Consider the following 16,999-nt stretch of genomic DNA (forward strand, 5'->3'; position numbering starts at 1 on the left):
GTCCAGCTTCCATATTCGTTTTTATACACTTTACAAGAAATACATTGGCGGCAAACTCCGTAGCTTGCTAGCTTGTTTGCGCAGGCTTTCGGAGACTCTTATTTTGAAAGCGCAGGCGCGATGGAGCGGCACTTTTATTGTGAAGACAGGAACTGTGCAGTCAGTCTTTAGGCTTTTGACGGGGTGTACGGTTGAAATAAAAAATTGTCTTTTTTCCTTCACACATTTGATTGATTGATTGGAACTTTTATTAGTAGATTGCACAGTACAGTACCTATTCCATACAATTGACCACTAAATGGTAACACCCGAATACGTTTTTCAACTTGTTTAAGTCAGGTCATGTGACCGCCTGGCTCTGTTTGATTGGTCCAACGTCACCAGTGACTTCATCTGATTGGTGGAACGGAGTGAACGTCACCAGTGACTGTATTTGTTGAAACGCAGGCACTATGAAGGTCTGTCTGACAGACCAAAACAAACAAAGCGTGCATTAACAGATCGCTAAAAATTAGTAGCGAGTAGCGAGCTGAATGTAGATAAAAGTAGCGGAGTAAAAGTAGCGTTTCTTCTCTATAAATATACTCAAGTAAAAGTAAAAGTATGTTGCATTAAAACTACTCTTAGAAGTACAATTTATCCCAAAAGTTACTCAAGTAGATGTAACGGAGTAAATGTAGCGCGTTGCTACCCACCTCTGCATATGCTCTTGTTGCTTTGTTCTCGTTTTGACTGTAGCAATGTCACCAAGCACCCCAAAAGCCGCATAAGTGCTACAATGTGGACCAAAAGGTGTACTGAAAACCTATGACATGATATGAATCCATTTTCACTACAACTCCGAAATGAACTGGCTACACTTCTGCACATATACTGCAGTATATTTACTTCAAAAACACATCCAAAGTAACTGAACAAGTTATGTGTATATTTACGAGAGGACCGTGAGTGTGATGAGTATTCTGCTTACATATAGAAAAGTGAGCTCTGCGGCAGAATTTAATTTACTTACCTCTAGCCTGCTGTCATCCATCTTGCCCAGTTATATTTACCGTGTAAATAGTGTTCTATGTGAATATGTATCTCTTGCACACTTACTGTACACATCTCACTGGATGTTGTAGTGTGTGTTATGTGTGTCAAAAAAACATGCAACTTGACTATTGTTCCTTTCTCTTTGCAGTCCATGCTTTTAGGGCTGATGTATGGTTTTGAGTTTTTTCATAGAAAATAAAATAAACAAGTGAATATGTCCTCAGACTTTACAATGGTATACAATATACATACAGTATATTTATGTGGAGCTGCATGCAAGGTCAAATAAATCACAATTAGATAAAACTATATTTTACACTATGCATACATTTAAATATATGTTTCACACTATATATAATACCAGTTGATGCCAGTTGGCGTTATTAGCAGTAAAAGTGGATTAAACTAGCAGCAATCTATGATACAAATGTTCTAACACAGGAGTGTCCAAACTTTTTGACTTGGGGGGCCGCATTGGCCCGTAGTTTGGACACCCCTGTTCCGACACGTCACAGTTGTTGCAGGAAAGAAAAAGAGAAAACAATTTAAATACGTAATTTTTTACCTCGCTGTGTCCGGGACTCCAATCTTGTTCTCTTCGTCTTTCTCCCTCTCCCTCTGCCCTCATTTCTTCCCCGTCTTATACACAGCATGTCTGTTTTCATTCATGAAATTTGATTCATTTCGGTCTTAAAAAAAGTCTTAAATATGCCCTTATTTTGGAACATACATGCTTAGGTACTTGCCACTAATGAATGATAATGTATAACAAATATGCGCAATAAATGTTTCACTCTCGCTTTACCTCATGCAACCATGGTGTGTTCAAGGACCGCTGAACAAAGTAGGACATCTAAACGCTGAGAAAAATAATACTAATGATGGATTGAGTTTTTATAAAGCCCTGGGCCAGCCCTCTCTATACATGTTTTTAGAGATGTCCGATAATATCGGACTGCCGATATTATCGGCCGATAAATGTTTTAAAATGTAATATCGGAAATTACCGGTATCGGTTTCAAAAAGTAAAATGTATGACTTTTTACAACGCCGCTGTACGGAGTGGTACACGGACGTAGGGAGAAGTACAGAGCGCCAATAAACCTTAAAGGCCCTTTGCGTGCCGGCCCAATCACATAATATCTACGGCTATTCACACACACACACAAGTGAATGGTCAACAGTCATACAGGTCACACTGAGGTTGGCCGTATAAACAACTTTAACACTGTTACAAATATGCGCCACACTGTGAACCCACACCAAACAAGAATGACTCAACATAAACACAACAGAACAAATACCCAGAACCCCTTGTAGCACTAACTCGTCCGGGACGCTACAATATACACCCCCCGCTACCCCCTACCCCCCCCCACCTCAACCACGCCCCCCTCAACCCCGCCCACCCCAACCTCCTCATGCTCTCTCAGGGAGAGCATGTCCCAAATTACAAGCTGCTGTTTTGAGGCATGTTAAAAAAAATAATGCACTTTGTGACTTCAATAATAAATATGGCAGTGCCATGTTGGCATTTTTTTCCATAACTAGAGTTGATTTATTTTGGAAAACCTTGTTACATTGTTTAATGCATCCAGCGGGGCATCACAACAAAATTAGGCATAATAATGTGTTAATTCCACGACTGTATATTTCGGTATCGGTTGATATCGGAATCGGTAATTAAGAGTTGGACAATATCGGGATATCTGATATCGGCAAAAAAGCCATTATCGGACATCTCTAGTGCACAACTTTCTACTTTCCAGGTGAGATGCATGATTTATAATCTCAAATGAACTTTCACCAACCCTGAGGCGACGCAGCATCTCAATGTGTCAATATAGTGGCATAAGCCAGTTAGCCGCTAAAAGTAGTTCCTCTGCATTAGCGCTTATAACAACAACATCGCTAATAATTGATAATATTCAGGTCATTACATGTAAATGGAGTATTGTTGGTGGTTTTGTGGGCGCAATAGAGGAGCTCTTATTGACTCCATTGTTAGCTAACTTTTCTATACGTTATTTACGAGTCACGATGCATTAAAAAGAACATTCTTGTCTCTCATAAGGATTGTGATTGATTCCAAAACATTCCAAAAAAGGTACACTTACCCTTGAACTCAATTGAAAGCCACTAGTTGTACTCTGGTGCCGTAGCTGCCAATAATTCACAGGAAAGTATGTTTTTTATTTGCCACTGTGACTTGACCTAATGCAAAAGTAGCCTGTAATGTAAAAAAGTAAAATATTTGTCGGGATCTGCACCAGAATGTAGATGCAACACAGGACAGGAGACCAGTATTCGTACCTGACCTGGCCTTTTCCCCTGCAGGTATGTGGGGCTGTCATGACCGGGACCTGTCGCTACGCAAGGCCCTGCTGGAGCAGATGTCTCACGGCGCCGAGCAGGAGGCCCTGAAGCGCCGCTGGAGGTGGCAGCTAACCCAGCAGAACAAAGAGGTAGCTCCTTCAACACTTGCACACATGCTTTTTGCTGCGCTACATCAGAGGTCCCCAAAGCCCGGTCTGGGGACCGGTACTGGTCCTTGTCGCATTTTCTACCGGCCCGCACAGAAATATTCAATCTATTATAAACGACCGCATTTTCTCCCACTTAACTTTTGCCTGTCCAATAAGCGTGTTCATAGATTTATAATAAAGCTCCTGATTTTTTTATATTTGTTATATCTTTGTCACATGTTCACATTAATGAACATATCAATAGTAAATGTGTCAAATTGTAGCCAAAGGTGTGATATATAATTTATACTATCAGGTTTATGATATATAATATATATACCACTGTTTCTTCACCATTGTTGGGCTGTAAGCGCCCCCTAGAGGGCCACCCAAAAATATCTGTTTCTCAGCTGTGGTCCGTATGGGCCGCAGTAGTACTCAGTTGTAATACACTTTTCCGCCACTGGTGGCAGTAATGACAACATCAAACAAAAAGAAAAAGTCTGGAGTTAAAGTCATAGAAAAGTTTCTTCGGCGCAAAAATTATGACTGAAGTGGTGAATCTGTATTTTCATTTGCACTTATAATAAAAAACAAAAACATGTACTATTTATGTACCGTATTTTTTGGACTATAAGTCGCTCCGGAGTATGAGTCGCACCGGCCGAAAATGCATAATAAAGAAGGGAAAAAACATATATAAGTCGCACCGGAGTATAAGTCGCATTTTTTGGGGACATTTTTTTGATAAAACCCAACACCAAGAATAGACATTTGAAAGGCAATTTAAAATAAAAAAAGAATAGTGAACAACAGGCTGAATAAGTGTACGTTATATGAGGCATAAATAACCAACTGAGAAGGTGCCTGGTATGTTAACGTAACATATTATTGTAAGAGTCATTCAAATAACTATAACATATAGAACATGCTATACGTTTACCAAACAATCTGTCACTCCTCATCGCTAAATCCCATGATTTATACGTCTAGTCTCTTACGGGAATGAGCTAAATAATAATATTTGATATTTTACGGTAATGTGTTAATAATTTCACACATAAGTCACTCCTGAGTATAAGTCGCACCCCTGGCCAAACTATGAAAAAAAACTGCGACTTATAGTCCGAAAAATACGGTAGTTATTTATTTATCTAAGCACTGTAATTGTATGCCAATTGTATTTGTCATCCGTTTTTATGAGGATATTTGATTAGCATAGGCTATTTATTGTCGTTGCCCATTAAGAACAACAAATCTGCGTACTACTGATGGCGGATGCTGCCATGCAAGGCAATAACCACAACTCATCGGGAGCAGTTAGGGGTTCGGTGTCTCGCCCAAGGACACATCGACATGAGCTCGCCAGGCCGGGATTGAACCAGTGACCCTCCGGTTAAAGACGATCACTCTAGCCAGTATTTATTTTTGACCTAAGCCTTGACAATAATCTTTGTAACGGTCTTACCACCAACACAATGAAAAATCGTCTCATGCTTCGTCAAAGAGGTTTCGTAATGTAATCTGTGATATTGCTACTTAAATGTTTTCTGGCAGATTGAAATAAAGAGTATTGCGATATGAAGGAGGGAGACTTTCTTTGAACATTCATGTTCACAAATACTACTGTAGAACTAAACTCCCAACACTTTCTCGTCTTCTTCTTCGCTCCCAGACTAGGTCTAGTACTGCAGGCAAGCCTGCCACTGCCCTTTGCACGCCACATCAGTTCAGTACACAATATTACCATCGCTACAGTGTATTCTTTTGTAACCTGTTCTGATTGATAGTCTGCAGTTACAGAATGTTTAGCATATAGAATATTACATTTTATTAATAAATTAAGGTTCAAAAATTGTCATGCAGAGATATGAAGACCATTAACTCGTACGACATGTAATGTACAGAATATCAGAAGCATTTGTTCAGGGAGAAATATCACCACCAAACATTTTTGACAAACAAAGCATGATCATAACAATCCACAGTTTGTTACTGATGCGGGAAACTGCTATCTCAACATGGAAGTGTAGCTCCTCCTTTGCATGCAAGTGCTCCTACAGCAGGAATACAAATTCTGTATTCCGACAAAATCGTCGAAACACTGAGTCATTACCATCACTACAGTGTATTCTTTCGTAACCTGTTCTGATTGATAGTGTGCAGTTACCGAATATTTAGCAGGTTGAATATTACATTTTATTAATAAATTAAGGTTCAAACATTATCATGCAGAGATATGAAGACCATTAACTCGTACGACATGTAATGTACCGTATTTTCCGCACTATTAGCCGCACCTAAAAACCACAAATTTACTCAAAAGCTGACAGTGCGGCTTTTAACCCGGTGCGCTTTATATATGGATAAATATTAAGATTCATTTTCATAAAGTTTCGATCTCGCAACTTCGGTAAACAGCTGCCATCTTTTTTCCCGGTAGAACAGGAAGCGCTTCTTCTTCTACGCAAGCAACCGCCAAGGTAAGCACCTGCCCCCATAGAACAGGAAGCGCTTCTTCTTCTACTGTAAGCAACCACCCGCCCGCGTAGAAGAAGAAAAAGCGCGCGGATATACCGTACGTTTCATTTCCTTTGTGTGTTTACATCTGTAAAGACCACAAAATGGCTCCTACTAAGCGTCAGGGATCCGGTTCATGAAAAGACGCAATCTCTCCATCCGCACACGGATTACTATTTCACAGCAACTGATATTCCTGTGAACCGCACTGTGGATACAACGGGAGCACGTACGGTGAATATTCGCACCACAGGGAATGAGAAGTCATCCTTCACTGTGGTTCTAGCTTGCCATGCTAATGGCCAGAAACTTCCACCCATGGTGATATTCAAAAGGAAGACCTTGCCAAAAGAGACCTTTCCAGCCGGCGTCATCATAAAAGCTAACTCGAAGGGATTGATGAAGAAAAGATGAGCGAGTGGTTAAGGTAAGTTTAAGTTTACGCGAAGAGGCCGGGTGGCTTTTTTCACGCAGCTTCGTCCATGTTGATATACGTATGTTTGTGATTGCACATTTGCGTACATTTTGGGTGTGAACAGAGTTGTTAGAACGCTGGTTTTTAATATATTATTAAAGTTTGACTGACCTATCTGACTGTTTTTTTGACATTCCTTTAGCGCAGTTAGATGCGGCTTACAACACCGGGCGGCTTATAGGTGGACAAAGTTTTGAAATATGCCGTTCATTGAAGGCGCAGCTTTTAACCCAGGGCGCCTTATGGTGCGGAAAATACGGTACAGAATATCAGAAGCATTTGTTCAAGTAGAAATATCACCACCAAACATTTTTGACAAACAAAGCATGATCATAACAATCCGCAGTTTGTGTTATTGATGCGTGAAACTGCTATCTAAACATGGAAATGTAGCTCCTCCTTTGCATGCAAGTGCTCCTACAGCAGGAATACAAATTCTGTATTCCGACAAAATCGTCGAAACACTAAGTCTGCTTGTAAGTACCCCGTGATTGTGCGTTGCCGAACATGCTCCTTTGCTCGTAAAACCAGCAATGTTTACGGCATGACTACGGTGTGCCGTTATGCCCTTTAAAAAAAAAAGTTTTAAAAAGGGAACCGGTAGAGGCGGTATAGCACCGTTTATGATTCATAGGTATTGCGGTACTTCATTAGTACCTGTATACTGTACAACCCTAATATATACACACACCCACTCTTACTGCATGTTTGCGTGTGCGTGTGTGCTTTTTTTTTTTTTTTTACACACACACATACAAACATCCACTCTTACTTTATGTGTGTTCGGGAGCGCAGCAAAATAAGATTTGGGAACCCCTGCATTAAAGTCCTAGTGACAGTGGCAGAATATTAACTTGTTGCTATTTACATTTGAATAACTTCCTGAGCACGACCACAGAAATGTTAAAAAGTTTGCTGTGCAGGTTTAGCAGGTCTGAATGAATTGTGACAGACTTTGCACATAAAACGATGGCTGTGACTTTACCTGTGCTCTACAAGGTTAACACGATGGCTTTAGACACACTGAAAAGGGCGTACTGTATGTTTAAATATGTTTTCACTGCTGGACTCTAGAAAGAGGTTCCGCAGCCTCCGTAGCAGAACCTCCAGGTTCTGTAACAGCTTCTTCCCTCAGGCCGTAAGACTCTTGAACGCATCAAAATAATCCCCTCAATTCCCCCCAAAAATGGATTAACTCTCTGGAATATAAAGACAATATAACATACATCCATAAACCTGGATGCAGATGCAATATTGAAATATATTTATCTGTACAGTAATCTATTTATTTATATCTGCACCTTATTGCTCTTTTATCCTGCACTACAACGAGCTAACGCAACGAAATGTCGTTCTTATCTGTACTGTAACGTTCAAATTTGAATGACAATAAAAAGAAGTCTAAGTCTAAATACAACACTACTTCTACCAAGACCCAATAGTTCAATGTTGTAGCAGAAATGTGGATTATGGATGACGAGGACTGGCAGAGGCATCAAGCCTTGACCCTCCATGCTATGCCGGGTTAAATGATAGCTGTGTGTGAGTGCGTGTGTGTGTGTGTGTGTGTGTGTGTGTGTGGGTGAGACGTCACATGTCCATGACTCTGTCACATACCTTTTTAAAAGTGTTGGTGTGGACATTGCTGCTATGACAATAGATTTCCTTGACGACCTCCACTGTAAGTGATGGTTAACTAATGATGTCACTTTTTGAGTGCCTATCCAAGAACACACACAAAAGAACCATTTTTTTTCCCCAACACATCCATTCTGCAGAGTCTGGTTGCTGCAAAGTAGTCACAGCACATTCATGGCAGTTCTACCATATGGTCGTTCTCCAAAGCCCCAGTCCAATTTCCCTCCTCTGATTTTTACCAGTGTCAGGGCTCTCCTAATGTCTGCCCGTGTGTGTGTGTGTGTGTGTGTGTGTGTGTGTTGTGTGTGGGTGTGTGTGTGTGTGTCTCGCCTCTGCAGTCCAGCCTGGTCTACAGTGAGGAGGAGTGGCAGAAAGAGTGGAATGAACTACTGAAGCTGGCCTCCAGCGAGCCCAGAGTCAACTACAGCAACAACGTCAACACCAGGTGACCAAGACTAAACTACCACCATTTCTACACACCAAATGATTCCACTAGCTGTGTCCCCAACTGATATTGATCTCTTAGTCCGGTATCATCAGAAAACATGCATGGGATGATATGCGCTTGCATGTGAAATGTGCGAGATCACGTGCGATACAAGCAGTCCTGCAGTGTGTTTACTTGTGTGATATAATGTGCGATATGAGCAGTCCTGCAGCGTGTTTACTTGTGTGTGATATAATGCACGATATGAGCAGTCCTGCTGCGTGTTACTTGTGTGATATCATGCGGTATAGAAGCAGTCCTGCAGTGTGTTTACTTGTGTGTGATATCATGTGCGATATGAGCAGTCCTGCAGCGTGTTTACTTGTGTGTGATATGCGCGATATGAGCAGTCCTGCTGCGTGTTTACTTGTGTGATATCATGTGCGATATGAGCAGTCCTGCCGCGTGTTTACTTGTGTGTGTGATATCATGTGCGATACAACCAGTCCTGCAGTGTTTACTTGTGTGATATCATGTGCGATATGAGCAGTCCTGAAGCGTGTTTAGTTGTGTGTGATATCATGTGCGATACAAGCAGTCCTGCTGCATGTTTACGTGTGTGTGTGATATTATGTGCGATAAAAGCCGTCCTGCAGCGTGTTTGTGTGTGATATTATGCGCGATATGAGCAGTTCTGCTGCGTGTTTACTTGTGTGTGTGATATCATGTGCGATACAACCAGTCCTGCAGTGTTTACTTGTGTGATATCATGTGCGATATGAGCAGTCCTGAAGCGTGTTTAGTTGTGTGTGATATCATGTGCGATATAAGCAGTCCTGCCGCATGTTTACGTGTGTGTGTGTGATATCATGTGCGATAAAAGCCGTCCTGCAGCGTGTTTGTGTGTGATATTATGCGCGATATGAGCAGTTCTGCTGCGTGTTTACTTGTGGGATTTCATGTGCGATACAAGCAGTCCTGCTGTGTGTTTACTTGTGCGTGATATTACGTGCGATATGAGCAGTCCTGCAACATGTTTACTTGTGTGTGATATCATGCGGTATATGAGCAGTCCTGCCGTGTGTTTACTTGTGTGTGTGATATCATGTGTGATACAAGCAGTCCTGCAGCGTGTTTACTTGTGTGTGATATCATGTGCGATATGAGCAGTCCTGCTGCGTGTTTACTTGTGGGATATCATGTGCGATACAAGCAGTCCTGCTGCGTGTTTACTTGTGTGATATCATGTGCGATATCAGCAGTCCTGCAGCGTGTTTACTTGTGTGTGATATAAATGATAAATGGGTTGTACTTGTATAGCGCTTTTCTACCTTCAAGGTACTCAAAGCGCTTTGACACTACTTCCACATTTACCCATTCACACACACATTCACACACTGATGGAGGGAGCTGCCATGCAAGGCGCTAACCAGCACCCATCAGGAGCAAGGGTGAAGTGTCTTGCTCAGGACACAACGGACATGACGAGGTTGGTACTAGGTGGGGATTGAACCAGGGACCCTTGGGTCGCGCACTGCCACTCTTCCACTGCGCCACGCCGCCCCTATCATGTGCCATACAAGCAGTCTTGCAGCGTGTTTACTTGTGTGATATCATGTGCGATATGAGCAGTCCTGCAGCGTGTTTACTTGTGTGTGATATCATGCGCGATATGAACAGTCCTGCTGCGTGTTTACTTGTGTGATATCATGTGCGATATGAGCAGTCCTGCAGCGTGTTTACTTGTGTGTGATATCATGCGCGATATGAACAGTCCTGCTGCGTGTTTACTTGTGTGATATCATGCGCGATATGAGCAGTCCTGCTGCGTGTTTACTTGTGTGATATCATGTGCGATACAACCAGTTCTGCAGTGTGTTTACTTGTGTGATATCATGTGCGATACGAGCAGTCCTGCCGCGTGTTTACTTGTGTGTGTGTGATATCATGTGTGATACGAGCAGTCCTGCCGTGTGTTTACTTGTGTGTGTGTGATATCATGTGTGATACAAGCAGTCCTGCCGCGTGTTTACTTGTGTGTGATATCATGTGCGATACGAGCCGTCCTGCTGCGTGTTTACTTGTGGGATATCATATGAGCAGTCCTGCAGCGTGTTTACTTGTGTGTGATATCATGTGCGATATGAGCAGTCCTGCTGCGTGTTTACTTGTGTGATATCATGTGCGATATGAGCAGTCCTGCTGCGTCTTTACTTGTGTGTGATATAATGCGCGATATGAGCAGTCCTGCTGTGTCTTTACTTGTGTGATATCATGTGCGATACAAGCAGTCCTGCAGTGTGTTTACTTGTGTGTGATATCATATGCGATACGAGCAGTCCTGCCGCGTGTTTACTTGTGTGTGTGTGATATCATGTGTGATACGAGCAGTCCTGCCGTGTGTTTACTTGTGTGTGTGTGATATCATGTGTGATACAAGCAGTCCTGCCGCGTGTTTACTTGTGTGTGATATCATGTGCGATACGAGCAGTCCTGCCGCGTGTTTCCTTGTGTGTGTGTGTGTGTGTGTGTGTGTGTGTGATATCATGTGTGATACAAGCAGTCCTGCAGCATGTTTACTTGTGTGTGATATCGTGTGCGATACGAGCCGTCCTGCTGCGTGTTTACTTGTGGGATATCATATGAGCAGTCCTGCAGCGTGTTTACTTGTGTGTGATATCATGTGCGATATGAGCAGTCCTGCTGCGTGTTTACTTGTGTGATATCATGTGCAATATGAGCAGTCCTGCAGCGTGTTTACTTGTGTGTGATATAATGCGCGATATGAGCAGTCCTGCTGCGTCTTTACTTGTGTGATATCATGTGCGATACAACCAGTCCTGCAGTGTGTTTACTTGTGTGATATCATGTGCGATATAAGCAGTCCTGCCGCATGTTTACATGTGTGTGATATCATGTGCGATACAAGCAGTCCTGCAGCGTGTTTACTTGTATGTGATATCATGTGCGATACAAGCAGTCCTGCAGCGTGTTTACTTGTATGTGATATCATGTGCGATATGAGCAGTCCTGACGCGTGTTTACTTGTATGTGATATCATGTGCGATATGAGCAGTCCTGCCGCATGTTTACTTGTGTGTGATATCATGTGCGATACAACCAGTCCTGCAGTGTGTTTACTTGTGTGATATCATGTGCGATATAAGCAGTCCTGCCGCATGTTTACATGTGTGTGATATCATGTGCGATACAAGCAGTCCTGCAGCGTGTTTACTTGTATGTGATATCATGTGCGATACAAGCAGTCCTGCAGCGTGTTTACTTGTATGTGATATCATGTGCGATATGAGCAGTCCTGCCGCGTGTTTACTTGTATGTGATATCATGTGCGATATGAGCAGTCCTGCCGCGTGTTTACTTGTGTGTGATATCATGTGCGATACAAGCAGTCCTGCAGTGCAAAGATGGACAGCCAGTTAACATCTAAATGTCCTTCAATAAGCACACAATTTCACTAAAATCATTTACAAAAGAGAAACATGCTAGGCTAAAGGCTACTAGGATCTAGCACCTACACAACAGCTAAGCACATAATAGCACACACGCTAGACATAGGTAATAATCATTGAACAATAAAAGGTGACATTTGTCAGTATAAACAAGTATTAAATAATTATAGTTGTGAATTACTTACACATAAAAATTCTCTAAGGTGAGGGGTATTAGAAAGTATCCAGTAACAAATGTGTCCACATCATTCAACTGATATGTGTCATGATTTTAACTTCATGAATTATTGTGGCCACTATGTGTTGCCAAATAAAACAATTAACATGTCACTTCAACTTAAAGACAGCCTATATACATTCAAAGAAATTTACAAAAAAAATATGTTGGGGTTTTTCATAGCTGTCCTGTTTGACTAATTCCACTTGATCAAACCTTTTCTAACATTCCACACTACAAAATAATATAAGTATGTATGATGCATGCTGATATCATATTAATATCGGTATCAACCAATACTCAAGGCTCCAATATCTGTATCGTAGCGGAAGTAAAAAAGTAGTATCGGGACAGCCCTGTGTTATACTGTACCTTCTTTACTCCCTGCCACTTCATGTTGTCTCAGCAAACATGTGATACCTTTGACACCTGTGCCACCATTTGTGTCCTGTTGTCGTCACTTCAGGGGGGAGTCCTCAGACGAGCCCGTCTACGAGAGTTTAGAGGAGTTCCACGTCTTCGTCCTGGCCCACGTCCTCAAAAGGCCCATCGTGGTGGTGGCCGACACCATGCTGAGGGACTCTGGAGGAGAAGGTGAGACGGTGAAGATCACAGCCTCCTCACCAAATATTAAATATTAACCCCTAGTAGAGAATCATAGGAATCGTAGGAATGCGTGCGATACGTGTGAGTGGAACTGAGTTGCTTGAATGTCCAGGGTGAGTGCATACCTGCCAACTACTCCGGTTTTCCCGTAATTAGTACGGTTTTCATCAACCTATTCCGGGTTACGGTTGCAGTGATTAAAAAATACGGTTTTTCATTAATTAAAAAAATATATATTTTTAAAAGTTTTATACACGAAATCGCGTAACAACAATGACATTCGACCTGCTTCCGGTAACTTCCTATCGAGCCATTCCGCGAGGCTATTTATAGCACCGCTGCCAAGCACGAGGCACCTGTTGTCATTGTTTCCAAACGAGCGAACGATCATGGAATCAGCCGGAGAAAAATCGCAAACGAGTTTTAAACCGAAAAGAAAACTGCAGTCATTCCGTGAAGAATATTCAAAAGCCTATCCGGGAATAATTATCCGTTCCAAAAAGGGTGAAAACTACGCGAATTGCACCTTGTGCAGGCAAGATTTTTCGATCGGACACGGAGGAATTAGCGATGTAAAAGACCACGTTGGGACAAAAAAACACAAGTCTAATGCCGTTGCTAGCGATACAAGTGGAAAACTTTCAACGTTTTTCGGATTTTAGCCACAAAAAGGTAATGACACCAATGTTATCTATTGGAATTGTTTAGTTCTGTTATACTGTTAAAAGTGTTTATACTATTTATGCTTTCAAGTCCAAGTTGAATAAATCTTGTTAAATGTTGACAGCATAACTACCAAAATACAGAAGTATGTCCTTAATATTTTTGCAGTGCTATTTCTGTTGAAAAGTTAAAATGATTACATTAGAGATGTGATGTGCCACTTTTCAAGTGTCTGATGGCTTAAATTAATTTTCATTAATTTTTCATATTTTGAATTCTTTTGAAAGGCTTACAAAAAAACTACATTTGAATTGTAATTCCATGCTATTGACAGGACTATTAATTTTAATGAAGTTAGCTTACCATGTTTACAGTATGATAATTGTGATAGAAATGTGAATTTTAGGCACAGAATATTTTTTACAATTGAACAAGGCAGTAGATTATACAAGCTTGGACAGAAAGTTAATAATGACACTAATTTTTTTTTTAATGGAATTGTTTAGTACTGTTTTACCATTTGTTTACTGTAAAAAGTGTTTATACTGTTTACACTTTCAATTAACAAATTGAAGTCTTGTGAAAGGTTGACAGGATAACTGGCATTAACTGTCAAAATAATTTCAAACTATTGAAGTTAGCTTACAGAATAAACATGTCAATCAACCCATATGATTTTTGCTGTAATATTTTTGTTTTGAAAAGTCACTGTGACTGATAGAAAAGTGATGGCGAAGCCTGAACCCCCCACCAGGACTTTGTCCTGGACCTACCGGGGCCTGCGGCCCCTGGACCCTGGCTACTAGGTTTTTCTGATTTCAAAAGTTGGCAGGTATGTGAGTGGAGTGTGTGGATGTTGGAAAGGTTCAAATCGGATGAGAAATGTTGGATGTGCAGTCGACTGTATATTTCCCATTCTTTGTCAATGGGGAGAAAATTCCTGGAAATTCAGAGAAAACTGAGAATTTTGGAAAACATGTTTTGCGTTCGATATAAGAGAGTAGTGTGTGTGGATGGTTGAAGGGTCGGAATCAGGTTTAAAAATGTCACAAAATTTTGAGACTGTAGGGCATTGTAGAACTATGAATACGTCCATTCATTTGAATGGTAATTTCCTGGAAATTTCGGGATTTCGGGAAAATAGGGAATCTTTGAAAATATTGATACTAGCATAATTGCCCAAGATGATATAAATGGGTTGGAGTTGGACTTTTTGGAATGGGTTGAAAAATGTTGACGTAGTAACAGTTTGAATTGAGAATGGATATTTTGAAATTCTTAGAATTTCGGGAAAACCGGATTTTTGTACGGCGAAAAAAAATTGAAAACTTTCCTGTAAGAGGTGAAAATAGGGCTTTGGAAAACCGTGAATTCCTGCAATTTTTTTTTGAACTTGGAAAAATGGTAGTTTGATTGTCCAAGGTGAGTGGAGTGTGTGGATGGTGGAACGGTTCAAATTGGTTGATAAATGTGGAAATTGTGCAAGTTTAAAAACTGGCCCATTCATTTTCAATGGGCAAAGTGTCCCGGAGTTCGGGTAATCCGTGATATATATTTTTTAATTTTCAGGGAGCTCACGATTCCCGGTCGAGCCGAACGGTTCGATGCTCTGAACGTTCCGATCGGATGAAAACTGTGGGCTGTGGAGCACACCAAAATGATAATAAATAGATTATTTTTTGGTGTAGAATCTTATATGTGTGAATGTTTGGCCATTCACACAATAATAATAATAAATAGATGATTTATTGGTGTATAATCTTATATGTGTGAATGTTTGGCCATATACACAATAATAATAATAACAAATAGATGATTTTTTGGTGTAGCATCTTATTGTCTGAATGTTTGGCCATTCACAAAATAATAATAATAATAAATAGATGATTTATTGGTGTAGAATCTTATATGTGTCAATGTTTGGCCATTCACACAATAATAATAATAATAATAACAAATAGGTGATTTATTGGTGTTGCATCTTATTGTGTGAATGTTTGGTCATTCACACAATAATAATAATAATAAATAGATGATTTATTGGTGTAAAATCTTATGTGTGAATGTTTGGCCATTCACACAATAATAATAATAACAAATAGATGATTTATTGGTGTAGCATCTTATTGTGTGAATGTTTGGCCTCTCACACAATAATAATAATAATAACAAATAGAGGATTTCTTGGTGTAGCATCTTGTTGTGTGAATGTTTGGCCATTCACACAATGATAATAATAACAACAAATAGATGATTTGTTGGTGTGGCATCTTATTGTGTGAATGTTTGGCCATTCACACAATAATAATAAATATATTATTTATTGGTGTAACATCTTATTGTGTGAATGTTTGGCCATTCACACAATAATAATAATAATAATAAATAGATGATTTATTGGTGTAGAATCTTATATGTGTGAATGTTTGACCTCTCACACAATAATAATAATAATAATAACAAATAGAGGATTTCTTGGTGTAGCATCTTGTTGTGTGAATGTTTGGCCATTCACACAATAATAATAATAACAACAAATAGATGATTTGTTGGTGTAGCATCTTATTGTGTGAATGTTTGGCCATTCACAGAATAATAATAATAAATAGATTATTTATTGGTGTAGAATCTTATATGTCTGAATGTTTGGCCTCTCACACAATAATAATAATAATAATAACAACAAATAGATGATTTTTTGGTGTAGCATCTTATTGTGTGAATGTTTGGCCATTCACACAGTAATAATAATAATAATAAATGGATGATCTATTGGTGTAGCCTCTTATTGTGGGAATGTTTGGCCATTCACACAATAGTAATAATAACAAATAGATGATTTATTGGTGTAGAGTCTTATATGTGTGAATGTTTGGCCATTCACACAATAATAATAATAATAAATAGATTATTTATTGGTGTAGCATCTTATTGTGTGAATGTTTGGCCATTCAGACAATAATAATAATAACAAATACATGATTTATTAGTGTAGAATCTTATATGTGTGAATGTTTGGCCATTCACACAATAATAATAATAACAAATAGATGATTTATTGGTGTAGCATCTTATTGTGTGAATGTTTGGCCATTCACATAATAATAATAATAATAATAATAATAACAAATAGATGATTTATTGGTGTAGCATCTTATTGTGTGAATGTTTGGCCATTCACACAATAATAATAATGATATCTAACTTACTTCCAGGTATAGACCTTGTCCAATGGTATGAATTGATCACAAAGATGATTATTTGTGCCAGACAAAGTGACAATGTCGTGCTTTTTTGTCCACAGCCTTCGCCCCCATCCCGTTTGGAGGCATCTACCTACCTCTGGAAGTGGCAGCTGCCAAGTGCCACCGCTCGCCGCTGGTCCTGGCCTACGACCAGGCGCACTTCTCCGCTCTGGTCCCCATGGAGCAGAAGGACAGCTCCAACGAGCAAGGTGACTCCTGGAGACCATCGTTGGATTAA

General features: G+C 40.1%; 1 protein-coding gene across 2 annotated transcripts in view; it reads left to right on the top strand.

Moving 5' to 3' along the window:
* The window catches only part of otud7b (OTU deubiquitinase 7B), a 94,732-nt gene that overhangs the window by 68,566 nt on the left and 9,167 nt on the right, over positions 1-16,999 (top strand). For both annotated transcript variants that reach the window (XM_061983110.1, XM_072915542.1), the window contains 4 exons: positions 3,373-3,500; positions 8,472-8,578; positions 12,714-12,841; positions 16,821-16,970. In XM_061983110.1, the coding sequence (XP_061839094.1) occupies positions 3,373-3,500; positions 8,472-8,578; positions 12,714-12,841; positions 16,821-16,970 (513 nt within the window). The remainder of the gene's footprint in view (positions 1-3,372; positions 3,501-8,471; positions 8,579-12,713; positions 12,842-16,820; positions 16,971-16,999) is intronic.

Source organism: Nerophis lumbriciformis, linkage group LG21, assembly GCF_033978685.3.
Source record: "Nerophis lumbriciformis linkage group LG21, RoL_Nlum_v2.1, whole genome shotgun sequence".
Classification (NCBI taxonomy): Eukaryota; Metazoa; Chordata; class Actinopteri; order Syngnathiformes; family Syngnathidae; genus Nerophis; species Nerophis lumbriciformis.